Source organism: Metopolophium dirhodum, chromosome 4, assembly GCF_019925205.1.
Source record: "Metopolophium dirhodum isolate CAU chromosome 4, ASM1992520v1, whole genome shotgun sequence".
Classification (NCBI taxonomy): Eukaryota; Metazoa; Arthropoda; class Insecta; order Hemiptera; family Aphididae; genus Metopolophium; species Metopolophium dirhodum.
The window spans coordinates 19,396,117-19,412,384 of record NC_083563.1 but is presented as its reverse complement, the minus strand read 5'-3'; the positions used below and the strand labels follow the sequence as shown (position 1 = coordinate 19,412,384).

General features: G+C 31.8%; 1 protein-coding gene across 1 annotated transcript in view; it reads right to left on the bottom strand.

Moving 5' to 3' along the window:
- LOC132943899 (uncharacterized) overlaps positions 1-9,198 on the bottom strand; it is a 43,985-nt gene extending 34,787 nt beyond the window's left edge. Inside the window, exon 1 of the mRNA XM_061013042.1 lies at positions 8,647-9,198. Within this exon, the coding sequence (XP_060869025.1) occupies positions 8,647-8,935 (289 nt within the window). The 5' untranslated portion in view covers positions 8,936-9,198. The remainder of the gene's footprint in view (positions 1-8,646) is intronic.
- Between the last annotated feature and the right edge of the window lie 7,070 nt (positions 9,199-16,268).

Here is a 16,268-nt window from a genome sequence, read left to right as displayed (position 1 = left end):
AAGGGGGTATGCAAAAATGATCATCAATCGAGATGTTTGATAATTATTTCCCTCATTTCAATAACTAAATATAATAATATTAATATTATATTTTAATATGATAGGTAAGCGTATATCTAAATGCATTAGTTTAATAAGAATTACATTTTTAATTATATGTCAATACATGTTGCCATGTATGAACATTTTATAGATATACTCCTGATTTTAAAAGTATGTATTAGACTGTGAAATGTATATTTTATATCGTATTAAAAGACATAGTTGTATCATAATTTGAATGGTTTTATATTTTAAAGAAATAGTTGCTAGAATATCCGTGGCTATATACAAACTCTGCTATAAATTACAAAAATGTCCTTTTTAAAATAATTATTTTATTTGTTCTTAATCGATTCAATTCAATTATCTGTTCTATGATGAACATTGATAATTAAATAAATATTAACCATGCTTTGTCATATATACGATTATTTAAAATGCTACGGCCTACGGGTTTGACTTTTGGTAATTTTTTTTTAAATGCCATTTGTCTGTCAACTGTAGAGTATTTATATGACCATTACTATTTAATTAGGCACCATTATTATAGTTTTATTTATATTGAATAAATAGCTATTAAGTATTTTTAATCGATAATTAGTATGAACATTTGCTTTAGCTAAACATAATTGTTGTGAACATTAAAATATTATAACTGATTAGATTTAAATGGCAACTTTTCACATAAACGTATTTTTTCAATCGCTTAAATCACAATTTTTCAAAAAAAAAATAAAATATTATTCTTATGGTAAAGATTTGAAACTGTTGGTGTTTGGTTTTACAAAATTACAATAGGCTATATATTTGACTTGTATATGCCGTGTATTTATAATATACTTTTGTCGGTGGAATGAAATGATTTAAATTACATGAGAGGTTTTTTTTAGTATTTTTTTGAAAACGGTAGTTGGGGTGTAAAGGATGAGGGTTATTTTCTAGTGTCTTTGTAATTAAATTGGTCTCACAATAAGTTTTGGTCTCTTTCTATATGCCCTCAACAGGAAGAGACTACGGGTGTTTGGTTACAGCTGTAGCACGTTAGTGGGGATCATCTCGGAAACGGAAGCGGCGACTCCACCAGACCCGTGAATGGCAACCGAACGCAAAGAGCAGTACTCGAAAAAAAATATATCGAAATGAACCGCATTACCGGAAGCAGTGAAGATGATTCGAAAACCTCAGTTTAAAATCTTAACAAGTGCGTCTAGATTACATGCAATTTACATGTACATTCGTATACAATGAGGCCAACAAGTTTTTAGAGAACACCTGACCTAAAAATCAATATTTAATTGTATGCATAATACCTGTACGTGTGAAATATTTTTTAGAACTTAAATGCCTTAAATGCAATAAACTTATTTATTATTTGTATTATTGAAGAAGAGTAGGTAGTAATATTTTATCGTTTCGATAGTCTTGTGAAAATATCGTCTTTTTGTTCGGTATACATAGAGCTAATCAGCTTAAAATGTCGCAGGGCTTATAATATTTAGGAGTATTGAATACTGCAGCTTATTTGAGAATGTTTAATTGAGCAGTTTGTTTGTGCGAATTGTTTTAAAATGTGTGTTGCCAATAAATTTCTGTTGGCTTAGCGGAATATTGTATTATGTATGCTGAATTACACGTAATTTGTTTCATTTAAGAAATCGGTTTAATGTTTGTCTGTATTTATCACGTAAAGAAAACTATGGGTGGTAATTTGAACGCTTAAAACATAAAAGCATTCTATAGTTTTATTTTCATATATTCATCTAAGTATACTTATTATTTTTAAATACGTCTTGTAAGTTTAAATGTTAAGAAATTAAATCATATGATAATTAATAATGATATACTCCTAAAATAAACTATACACATCTAAATCATTAGTTTATGATAGGCCTTGGAAGTCATAGAAATATTCTTACGTACACGATATAATATTTTACTGTAGAATGTATTTTTCGTTGTGATGGTTATTAACTACAGTACCGAATACGGAAACGAAGCAACACATGTTGGTATTTGTTTTAACTTACACATTTTAAACCGCCCTAGGCTATGTAACGTGTAATAAATTATATGTTACATAAAAAAAAAATCGTAGGTTTTTACCAAGAATTTTTATTATGACTGAAGCATAAATTATTTTCTCTATCGTTAGTTCCCTTATCGAAATCATTTATAGAGATTATTTATGCGTGGATCTCGATGAAAGCGCATCGTAGTCAGTCGTAACGATGTCACGCATTTATTGTACCTATACTATTGTCATAAAATATAGCAATTATTATGTCGATTGTAACGAAAAAAATATATACTTAATGAGACGGATTCGTGTGGGATCTCAAGCAATTTTAAACATCGTGACGCTTCATCGTGCTCAGTTTAATCTATTGTAACGGCAAAACAAATGGCGTTAATATTCGAAAAATTGCAATTTTTACGATTATGTAGGTACTATTATTTCGTTCTTTGAAACGACACACCCGATGACGACGTCGTTAAGAGGGGAATTCGATGTTGGCGACGTCTCAAACGCACCGTATCCGCGTCACCTAATATAACTCGACTAGAGTAGTTATATTATTATTCTCGTTCGTCCGCTATCCGTGGCTGTAAATCACCAGCAGCAAACCAGTCAACGATTATTATTATTATTATTAAATTATAAACAGCTGAATGTTTCACTTTTCACGGTACATCACGAACTATATAGGTACACTGCCGGCGACTGCGGTGGTATAGCGACGGTGTTCGTACCGTTGGCACAGAGAATGCGGTCATCCTTGAAGTTCGGCAACGTCGGCGAGGGAATACCCGGGGTGGGTCGGCGGGGGCGATGGGTCGGGTTTCGTGTTTCGTCAAAGAAAAAAAGAAATATATGTGTTTTCGCGGTAATTCTCACTACTCCGGGGTTCCAATCCACTCCTCCGATGGAATGTTTACGACCCGAAGACCGGTATAATATACGTACGTACGCGCGGCGATGCGGTAACCTGTCCGGAGGCGCTATCCGGCGCGATCATCACCCCCGCAGAGAGACGCTACATTAACTCGGCCTCCCAGTAGGATGGGGTATACAGGACCAGGGGTAAGCACCGCACTCCGGTTGTCGGTTGAGGTCATCCAAACACAATGAAATCGGTCGAATAAAATGGAAACGGAGAAATTTGAATTTACTACGTATAAAACTATAATATAATATTATATTATTGTATATACACATTCTCGCTCCGGTCGCGTATATTCACCTGCAGCAGTGTTTGTGCTGCAGCCGTTGTCGTTGCGTGCCATCCGTCGTCGTCGAACGCGGGAAAAAATGGCCGCCGAAGGTCGGTTTTCTAATGAATGGACAATGATAATTGCAATGGGATTATAGGTAAAAACGGTATACGCGTTTTTAGTGAGTAATTATTATATTATAATAATTGTCGTACCTAGGTAGGTATTCAAAATAAATGATGGAATATTATACAGGGAAATCGCAGGAAATGCAAACGAACCGTCGACGACGGTTTAATAGCGATTTATTTCGGGGACTAAATGGATCACAGATGGCAACGGCAGACGGGTTTTATGTCTAGATTTTATACACAATATTTATCCAGCTGGCTAATGCAAAACCAAGGCTTTGTTTTTTTTGTTATATATTATTATATTTATTACAATATTATATAGTAGACGCAATAGTCATGAAACGTTTAACATTTTAAGCGTAGCATTTCAAGTATATATGAGTCTATGTCCATACATAATTATATTTAATAGGTACACGAAATATCAACGCGATGAAAGCTATTATACGTAAACATACGTATGGCTATTGTTCACAAAAATTATCTTTTCACTATACACTCCAAGCGAGCGTCGTTCGAAAAATAAACAAATAAATATATTTTAATTTTAATTATAATTGTTAGTAGGCATATTTTCAAAGTGTGATATGAACATTTTGTTTGATTAACTTCCGGTAGTCATAGTTACCAAACGTAGCGGAAATAAATAATATGCCTCTTGTATTTGTTTTTTTACTTAGAATCAATGATGAACGTGCTTAACGGCAGTTTTTTTATAATCCCCTTCACAAACCTATTAACATAGGTACCATCTCCCTTTTACGACGCATTCAAAATATACTTTTATAACCACATTATCTGTAGGTAAAAAATAAAACGTACATATTTCAAATACATATACATAATATATAAACACTTAGGGGAAGTGTGATTAAAGATATTTGAATATGAATTAAATAACATATGAGTTCTATGGTTATTTTTAAAATTATTTTCGGACGAGGGGCACATGCATGAAAATGTGCGACTGATTTCAATATTGTTTTATAATAATTATTTTGACATACAAACAATTATACGGTTTCTCGATGTATATAATATACACGACACACGTACAAAACACACGTCGTATGGCATATCTATTCTATTCATCCCTTCGATTTACACATGTTGATAGTAACTTAAGCGCTTTCCGAAAAACCTATACTAATATATTATGCATCTACCGTATATTTTTTACCCCTTGCAATACTTGCAAAGGTTTCCCCATATATAATATACGTATTCCACTCTCAGAGGGTGACAGAGATATAGTTTACAAGTTAAAAAAAAAGAAATTACATTTTTTACCAGGAATTTCGTTGAAACCCAATCATTCCGACGGTAGAGAAGAGTTGACGTTTTATACACTGTAACGTACCCTGTTCACCTATGGTTTCCCAGCATCACGAGTACGGCTTCTGCTGTCTGCCACGTGCACACACACACACACACACATACAAACGCACACCCCGAAATACACTTTTACACAGTCAACAAAATAACTCGAAGGAAATGAGCTGTATACCCGAGTGCAATGCTATGTCACACACTACCATGGTATACGACGGACGAGGTGTCGACGAACACTGTATATGTGAAACGAAAGTATGCATTTTAATTAACGTCACTCACGGGAGATGCGATTAGTCTTCGAATGAACGTCCAAGGCTAATGGCCGATAAAAAATAACAAGAATAATAAGAATAATAATAGTAGTATGGCACCACCGTCCTAATGGTGTCTGGCGTAGACAATTGTAGTTGTATTATGCATTCATACAGAGCTGTAATCTCGTCAAGATTAAAAGTCGAAACCACTGTCACCCAAAATTCCTACCCCGTTGGCGTCATTGTCTGGTTTTTGTTTTACACCCGGTTTTACATTAGTATTTAACGGCCCACATTAGGCTACATAATATATCATTGAACTTTATAAAATTTGGATAAATGGATAACTGTAAACATATGAGATAATTAACTATTCAAAATAAAATATGGAACACGGTGGAATGTCACGCACTTAAGAGCACGTCACACGTCAATTCATTATCTACCTCTGTCAAGGCATGAAAAACGTCCTTTTTGTGAGACCAACACTCTGGACCCCAGGCAAATTAATCCATTATACAAATAATACGTTTTAGTATCTGTATCGTAGCGTTGAATTTCATTCTTAGATTTTCATTTTATAGCAACATTTTTACAGCATGTTCATAAAAGAACTATAGCTATTACGTTCGAAATGTATTTATTTTAAAATGTTTATAGAGCGTAACAGTTTTTGCTATAAAAACAACGAATATAGTTTTGAAATAATTCCTATTAATTATTAATAAGTAGGTACTAAGCTATATAGAAGCACAAGAATCGCTAACATTAAGAATCAAATGTTTAAATTTTTAATACAAAAGACACTATAATTGTGGACACTATTATGATTATAATTTGTACAATATTGTACACTTCAGCATTTTGAAGTTTGTTGTAGTATAAGAAAATGTAATTACCGGTACATTATGTCCAATAATTACGGAGGCGAATAATTTCAAATATTGAATAACAACACATACTTTTATGAATTTGCATTTCGAAAGTTCATTAAATACGATTCTTAGTGATTATGACTATGTATGACAACTCAACAATACTCATGCTCAAAAATCAAAATTAAGATTTTGGTATAGAAAATTACAACATCATAGAAAATATAAAAAGTTATAATAACAACATATAGGTACAAGGTTAGTGGTGGTGATTCTTTACGCATGGGCAAAATTACATTTTGCCGCCCTTATAATAAATTGTATCATTTTTAAAGAATTGCTGCCCCTGTGGCTACTATATATGCTTGTGTCCGGCCCTGAGTACACATAATGCTATATTGTATTTATATATTACCTATGACCTATCTATAATAGTTTAATGTATAAAATTTGTATACAACCATTTGCAGACCGTTATAAAGAATGTAATTCAAAATTGCGCTGAACGATGTACTCAAATGCTTTTTAATGATTTCTTTTCGCATTTTACATATTATTATAAATCATGTCTGCACAGAGCTTATATTATTATAATATTATGTTTATGCTGCTCGTGCCATATAACGTAAATGCAATACAATATCTGCACGATACGCGCGCGTGACCTACTGAAATTTGTGAGTGTGCAAAATTATTATATTTACAACTACGGACGGTGTAAAATCTGATCACGGGGAGCGTTCCAGATTCGACTAATTATAAATTCATTTAAACGGTCATCCATCCGGTCCGTTTTGTCCGTTAAGAGTCTCCGAATTCAAAGGGTGTCGTTACTCCCTACAATACTACGTCGGTACATAGATCCGGTTTATTTATTTTTTTTTTTTTTTTTAGTGAGCCCCATTTCATATAATACAGCCCTGCTGTTTTTAATAACCGACACCAGCTGCACTGCTGCACACTGCTGGTTGGCATAAACCTGTAGTCGAAAATAATAAAATAATAATAATAATAATAAAATAAGGTCGGAAATATAACCGTCAGACCGTGTGCTTGCGTGTAGAATACGAACAACATATTATATTATATTATTAACAATATAATATAATATACATTTTGTGTATAGGTACACGACAATATGGCTAGTTTTTGAATTTTCAACTGTCATAGCCAGCGCTGAAACCAGTTTATAATATATTATCTTATTATCATACGATGCAATCATACGGATAACACAACAATTATTATTATCGCTGTACAACAGACGGCCACGACGACGTGTTAATTGATTGATAAAAGTAGGACCATTATCGCTTTGGGCACCTAGTATTCTCTTTACCATCGATATGGAAATATATAGCATGCCTTATACTATAATTTATATTATACAGAACGAACGTTTTCACAGCAATTTTCGACTTATAATCTTTTGTTATTTTTGATATTAAAAAATGAAAATGTCTTAACAGTATTTTATGTTTTAAAATAAAATACGTTATATTCAGTAATATGTATTCACTAACAACCTTGAAGAATAACGTTCGTTATTAATCATGAATTGCACCTGAGAACGTACATACTCTTCACTATTCCTGACGCTACCTGTATAATTAAATAATGTACATAGTACATCTAACGTAATGTTCCAACATGTATATATTTATTTCTAATTAGTAATTATAAGTTACAACTGATATTATATCAGTGAAACGCTTTTTCTGACCGTCTCGTAATACCTATTAGTTATCGGCGCTATTACGTACAGACATATCTACTTAACCATTAATTAACTTCCGATGTTCATTCATTATAATTTATTTAACAATAAACCGTTGATTGTTAAAAAAACAAAACGATTAAAAAACAACGACGGCACGAACCATCCACTACGGAGAATCAATAAAAATTATATTATAAACACACGCGTTTCAGCCCAAGTAGGTTCATGGCGTGTGAACCCCGAAATATGTTGTTATATTATAGGGACCGGATTTTGAAACATATGTGAGTATATGGGTTTAATGCGCGCTGTAAACCGCACGTTGACGAAACAAAACAAAAAAAAAATTAAATAAATCGAAGGGTATAATTTTGGGTCATGTCTCCTCCTCGAAACGTGCTTCGGAGCTCTCAACAGTCCCGTTTTGTTCCCGCCAAAACCATAAATATATATAAAACTGCGTAGTTACGAAATTATTGTTGTTCAGTTAAAATTCTATTAAAAATAAAAACCGAATTGAGCCACACTCCACCAGACTAGCATGTATGTAGGTACATAAATATAGTATAATTAATATATTATTTAAGTAATCGTATTTGTTTACACCCCCCCCCCCCCCCCTTGATCCCGTTTAAATCCATATTGTGCGAATTTTGTTTTTCATCTGACACGATAAATATATCCATCTTTAACCAGGTACACCTAAGTATCGTTTTTAAAATATAATAATATACTGTCCAGTATATGTAACTATTGACCTGAAATCAAAATCCACGACACCGACGACCGCAGTACCTATACCTAATAGCCCTGTAATAAGTCAATCACTACACTGCAGGTCCGACACGGAATTTTTTTCCTGTGGGGGTTGTGTCTGAAATTGCATACTACCTACTGATAAGATACTAGACGTTAGGGGCATTTTGTAGAAATACATTTTCATGTAAGAAACATTTTTTTTTTTTTTTTAGGGTGGGAAGGTTGTGACCCTTAACCTCCTCTCTCCCCTTCACGAGCTACTGCTATAGGTAAAGTAAACGTTATATTAAGTATAGACGACTTTTTGGACTTACGAACTGTGACGGCTTTGGGATCGGCGTGATCGACCAAGTGGCTGAGGGCTTGGACGCGGCGCTTGAGACCCGCCGACCTGGTGGCCACGTCGGCTAGCTGGTCACGGAGTTCGCGGAACACCTCGTCGGCGAGCGCGGCCACCGAGGCCATCTGCCGAAGTGCGTTGCTCAGTGCGAAGTTGGTGACGGCGTCCAGCTCGCGGTCCCGGACCGTTGGCACGCCGCGTTCGTCGTGCAGCTTCACCCTGCTCAGGTGGACCGGGCCCACGGCACGTTGCACGAACGGCATGGCGCGGGGACGTAACGCGTAACGGACCGGTCCGGTCACCGGGCACGTTGATTGACGACGACGGCTGCGGCCGGCGTCCCACAAGATTTCATCGCACGCACGCTGCACTCACGGATACACGATAATATACGATGATATGACGCACGCACGTTGACATACGCAGAACACATCCGCGACGTTCGGTGGCCGGCTGATTACTGAACCGCTGTGCCGACCGGCGGCGTGCTCGTAGTCGTGCGTGTGTGCCGTAGTGGTGTTTGTCGTTTCTACTCGTTTTGAAAATCGGCGGCGGCGGCGGCGAGACGGTTCAAACGGACCGGCAGGTTGGCCAACAGTGCCGAGCCGATATTGTAAGGTATAGGTAATAAACGACTACAATAATAGGTAGTAATAATAAAAAACGCAGTTTGTTGTTGTTCACCATTGGTATAATACAGCATAGGTAGTCCTACATAACATACGTATACTTATTATATTATTATGGTTAAATAAGCCGTTTTTTAGGTGAGATATATGATGGCACCCTCACGGTGAACAGTCATCAAATGAAAAACACAATATATTTAATTGAATATCTATATAAAAATTAAGATTATCTTCAATTTTCGGGGACGATAATTTTGAAGCTGGGGGACGAGGGTGCTAAAGACTTCCCAACCACCTTCCACTTTATTTTCGCATATTATGCCCACACCATTACCCCCTTTTAAGGCCATTCCTCCCACCAAACATTATCATGGATATCGATAACGCGACAATCAACCTGAAACGCCATTATAATTAACTAATAAGTAATAATATGGTATCGTCCGCGACAAGGAATACAATAATCGTAACAAAATATAAATTTATGGTTAAGTATTTTAAATCATACATAACATTATAGTAATACTATGAAGTTTGAAGGCGCTTATAATAGGTGTGAATAATATTGTATGCACCCACTCGTATTTTGACGGTTTTAAAACGTTTCCCTTTTTTGGCTTAATTGTTGTCCTAATGATTTGTAATATATTAAGAACGCCAACGCTTCGGACCTACGTATGACGTACCTATGAATATACGTACGAGTCGTGTTGTAACGAATAATGTTTTTTATGACGTCGGCAATCGTAATTATCACTACAAAACTATAGGTTAACCGTTAACGCATTATGGACATTATTTAATTATAATTAATAATTATTTTACGTATCAACGGTATTGTGTTCTTCACAATATTCCATCCGGATATTGACATATTGTATTTCCTATTTCCGGTTAATTCCTCCATCGGTCACCGTACTAAATATTATACCTAACAAACCTAACTGGACGTCGAACATATCGCGACATCACGTACAATTAACAATTAATTTTTTTTCATAGGTACCTATAAAATGCCGATTGTAAGTTACTAAATGAGTAGGTACAATTGAAAATAATCTACGATCTACATTAAAACAAAACAGTTGAATTAGCACATAAACAATAATATAGTGAGTAATACATTTGAGTAATTAGTATTATATTTTGATTAATCTGCAAAGCAAGCACAGTTATGAATTAATGCATAAACGTTTAATTTAAATACTAAAATATCAAGTATATAATAGGTATCTTTTACTTAGTTCTATTTTAACGAATTTATTATATGAAGCATGTTGTTTAATATAATATAATTATTGTAGGTAGGTACATAGGTGATATACAAGAAAGATTTCATTTAAATTATTCCATTAGTGTAATTTTTTCAATCCAGTAAAAATCAAATATGGCTATCGCCTACAAGATTTTTTTTATCTTCTTTATTTCTCCCACATATTTTGCTTTAGTGATTGGTAAGTACTTTTACGTCGTATCTTTAGAACTGAATATTGTCGATTCAACAGTTGTATTGTTTGGTATAAGATTTTAAGGTCCTGACTTCTGAGTAGAAAGATAGAGAGAGAAACATTAGTATACCAAGTATGTTTATTAATTATTATTGTTACCTATATAAGATCAACATTTTACTTTTGTTCTTGGAAAATTGGGTAGGTAATTTTTTTTTATGGGAAATTAGAAAATATGTAATTCACATTTATGCATACTATTATTGCAGAGCATTTTGATTGTTTCATTTTTGGTCACCAAACGTGATTACTAAATTTAAATTATTGATGTGAAAATTGAAGCCAAATAACATAATAAACTTCAAAATAAGAAGTATATTGTTATTGAAAAAAGTAATTAATTAATATATGTTTGGCAACGCAATTTCTAAATATAAATAATTTTGAAATTTTGACTGATTATTTTTAATATAATTTCAATGTCATGAATTGTAATTTACCAGGTAACAACTTTAAGAAGAAGATTGGTTAGAGTTTAAAATATGAATGTATAATCTTGAATGATTTAAAATTTTTTTTATTATATAGGTACAATTTTTATTTTAAAGTAGGTAGTTTTTAATTTTAATTTTAAATTTTAAAATGATATACGTCTAATTGCATAAAAAAATCTCAAAAACCGTTAATAAACATTTGTTTTTAGAAGAGTTAAAATATTGAAAAACGTCCTAAAAACAGTATTGTTACCAACCTTTATTTTTTAATGTGTTGTTTTAATATTGTTTGTAAATTAAAAACAATTATACCATTTCATGTAGAACAACAAGTTTGTGCCAATAGGAGTAGTGAAGCGAGTCGAGTGTCCAATACCCAAATATTGTATCCTGTTCATATCTACCTATTTTTCGATTGTTTTTATTTTTTATGTACCTAACTGAAACGCATGATGCCCTACATTTTTATTAGGTTAAATTGTAAATATTTATGAACAATAATTATTTTATTACTGGTACCTATTGATTTAATAGGGTTTATACACTACCTAGTACCTTTTTACACAATCGATTTATAAATGTTCAGAATATACTCGTAAAAGGTTTTGTTCATCATTATAATATTGTATACTCGAAACGTTTATAAATATTATTTTATAAATGATTTATAATTTGTGTGACTTTTTCAAGTGAGTATAATACGTATAACTTTATTTTGTATATAAACAATAAACTAAAGAACATGTATCACACTCTGACGGTATTTGATTATTTTCACTAACTAGTCTAAATAATTGTACTAGCTAATGAGTAATAACTGATAATATCTCAATTTATTTGATTAAAACATTCATGAACCTTGATTTTTATTACTTGACACTATTATATTGTAATCGAAGTATATAAAATAATGATAAACTGTATACCATATATACCTGTGTACCATAAAATATAAAGGAAGTTGAAATAACAAAATAAATATTTTATAAAAATAGAATATTTTGTATTATATTTTTAATTGAAAACTTCCGTTATCATATTAATACAAACCTTTAATATATCATCCTTAAACGAAAATAAATGTAATATATTAAGATCAATTGAAAACACCCTTATAATAAAATGTTTAGTACCTATACATTTATATTGGAATAGCTCACAATCATTCCGTGTTTAAATTGTAAACCAACAATTGTGTAACATTATAATATAAAATGTATAACAAACTTACAAACTTAATATTGTATTGTTTAAGTATGCATATTGTATTATAATTTATAAGCTTTATGACAGCCTTAAATAATTTTCATAATTTATAACCAATATTCTGTCAATGTAGACAGTTTAGTTATACAATCGAAGTAATATGAATTACTTTAAACTAATTTTCTTCAAGTGGTATTATTTTAGTAAAAACATTTTAATTTTAAAAACACACATGTTACACAATAAATTACAACTTTTTATGAATGTACATTTTTTATAGTGACATATTCAATTCTGAAGTCAGAGCATATTTTAGTGTTTCCGGCCGTTTCCGCAGATTATCACGCCATTCGTAGACTTTATACACAACAGAAAACAATTTAATTTCAATGTAATACGATTGTAGACGTCTGAGTAAAAACTTATAGGCCTATACCTTTACCTGTTTAAGCATAAAATTGCTTAATTTAATCTAAACTTTTAGGTTCTGAGCAAAGCGATGAATTGGTTCCATCATTTAATTTCAATATAATACGATTGTAGACGTTTGACCAAAAATTAATTTACAAACATAATATCTAAACTAGACTTTTAGATTCTGAGCGGAGCGATGAATGTATTGGATACATAGGCGTGACCTGACGTTTATGGCTTGGGAATCCAATCAACATTTTATATCCCTTTTGGATTTTTCCCTATCGCGTTCACACAAGGGGACTGATGGTTTCATGTCCCCAAAATTAATAACTTTCTGATTTTTATCAGTAATTTTGTTATACTCTAATATGATTAATGTCAAATGTAATGCCTGTCCCTAAATATGTAAGGGTGTCATAAATGTATGATACTTCACTGCGGTGACACAAAAATAGGTAAAAATTAATTTAATCAATAGGACCATTACATATTTTGTTACTTCAAAACTTCAGTATAAAGTAAGATTAATGCGATGTTACAGACTTTCTCGGTTTTTTTGTTTAGTACATTTCTAACTTTTTGCTATTTCATGTAGGTTCCTAAATTTATATTAAGCTAGGATAGTTATAGTAGGTACTTACTTCATACTTGTGTGTTAAAAATATATTTTTTTATATTTTAAATTATATTAATTTGTTTTTGTTTTTAATCCTTCGCTTGCATTTCGATTCCTATCTACAGAGCCAAATGAAATTTAAGTAATTTTGATTTTTTTTTATTGTTAAATATCTATTATAATTCATTTATTTTTCTAAGATTTAGAAGTTGAAATAAATTTTTTTACGCTTTAATTTTGCGTAATTTTTAACGATGGATATAATCCAATTACAAAATATTATACTGTAATTACCTATACGTAGTAAAAAATTGTTTTAAATGTTTTAAAACAGTTTAAAAACGCTTGCCAAGTCAGGGATCGGCATGTAAACTTTCTTGATTTTTAATTTTTAGTAATTTATTAACTGATATCACGCCCAAGCGGTATAACAATTTGAATCCAGAAAAATGTCGGTGTGAACAGCCCCACAAAAAATAATTTTCATTTTCATTTAGTGAGATAAATCTCCGAAATGGAGAGCGAATTTCGTTGTTTGGGGTCTTGTTAGATTCACATTGGTTAGGAGAAGTGCAGCGAAGATTTTCGGAACTTTACCTCGCTAAATGAAAATCTAGCAAAATATACTTTTTTTATCGGTAAAAAATTTAATTATTTAAAAAAAAAATTTTAATTTCATATTTAGTATTAACTTGATTATCACTTTTTAATGAGTTATCAACCAACTTTCTAGCTATCATAGTTTAGGAAAAAAGTTTAAAAAATAGAAATTTTGGGACTGTTATTCACGCCGACGTTTTTATGGATTCAAGTGGTTATACCACCTGGGTGTGATATCAAATCACTCTCATTAATATTTTATATTAAAGCTAGCTAAATTACCCTCCCACTCATCATTACTGAGTTACATTTTTATTATGTTCCTATTCAACACAAATTCTTGAAGTTTTCAAAATTCAGACTTTTTTATTTCAATTACCATACTTCCTTGATTAAAAATCAAGAAAGTAAAAATCAACAGGTACAAATGTGAAATTATTTAAATGATGACTATCGCCCAGGCCTGTATTTAGGGGAGGGCCAGGGTGGGCCATTGCCCCTCCTGGTGGAACTTGTGGAGTGGTAAATTTTCATGAACTTTTTTTTATTATTAAGCCAACATAGTTATAACTTTAAAATTATGTAAAATGTTTTTTTCCTTATGTATTGTGATTTAGTAAAGATTTTTCCAAAGTTTATTTTAAGATATTATTCTCTCAAATCTCTTTTTATACTAACAATAATAATTCCTTGGATAACTGATAATGGCATGATAGAAGCCCGCAGCTAGCGTTGTTGTAAATAAGTAAAACACAACATAATAAAAATGTTTATTTTACTTTTACGTAATACCTACGTCTTGATTATTAATAAAATTAAGATCAGAAAAAATGCAATTAAAATAAATAATACATTTTTTTCATTTTATAATTTATTTTTATAATATGAGTATAACTATAACTACTCGGATACCAACGGTACAAGATTCTTTCAAATGTCATGTAAAATGATTTTTTCAATTTGAAATTCTTTCAAATGTTTTAAATTCTTTCAAAATCTTTTGATTGTAATAAGATATATCTTCATATTGTATTCATTTTTATTTTACTTAAGTAAGTATACAGTGTACTTTTTTATAAAAACTATAATATGTTTATTTAGCATTGGTTTTCCTAAAGATTTAAGAGATAACCAATAAATCAAAATATGAAATATTGAAAGGAGTTTAGCTGGAAATCAATTTTTGTGAATTTTTTTCTTCAAAATGTGAGTTTTCCACGCTTAATGATGGTACTATAAAAAAGTTGTAAAATTTTTTGTAGAAGTTATAAGATTAAAAAAATTTCAAAACCTTAAAATCTTATTATTAAAATACCAAAAATAATATTTATTTTTTTTTTTTGTAAATGTGATTTTTCTTATCTTTATAATTTTGGTGAAATCAGAAATTACCTATTGTACTTACTGTATATTATATTTTAAATAAAGAAATTTAATAAAAAAAACCACTGATGGATGGGAATTCGCAAAATCGTGTAAAACTTTGAAACTAAGTACGAATGACAAATTCTGTTCGCATCACTCATTATTCATAACTCATTGAAAAACAAAGGTTTCCAAAAAAAAAATTTAAAAATCTAACCATATTTATGAGTCATAAATTATGACCCAAAATAATAGGTACCTTACATTTTAAGAAATAACTTTTTGGGGGGTGGAAAAATATTCTGTCCCTGGGCTCTAAATGTTCAAATACGGCCCTGCTATCGTCATGTTATAGCCAATTGAAAATAAAAATCACGAGACGTGTAATAAATATTATAAGTTATAATAATATACATGTTGGTGGTTTATATAGCAGAGGAAAAATAATTCGATCCAACAGGTCGAGCACTATTATAGTGGGACCACTAAATTGTGCATCGTGCCGTCGTTGTAGGTATATTATAGTCGTGTAATAATCACGTTTGCGACAACCTCGAACTGTGTGATAATACCTTCAACTTAAACACGGTATCGAACGGAGGTTAACGGTAGTAGGTACGGATTACGGTCTACAACAGTATTCGGCAAAAATGCACGTGATGTCGTTGCAGATCGTTAATTTTGTTAATTATATTTTGCATTCGCGTATAAAGTAACACGATGACGTTCGATGATCAGCAATCTCCGTCGCATGCAAACGATGATGGGTACCTATATAATATTATTATGTTTAATATAATTTGTGCAATTATTAAATAATA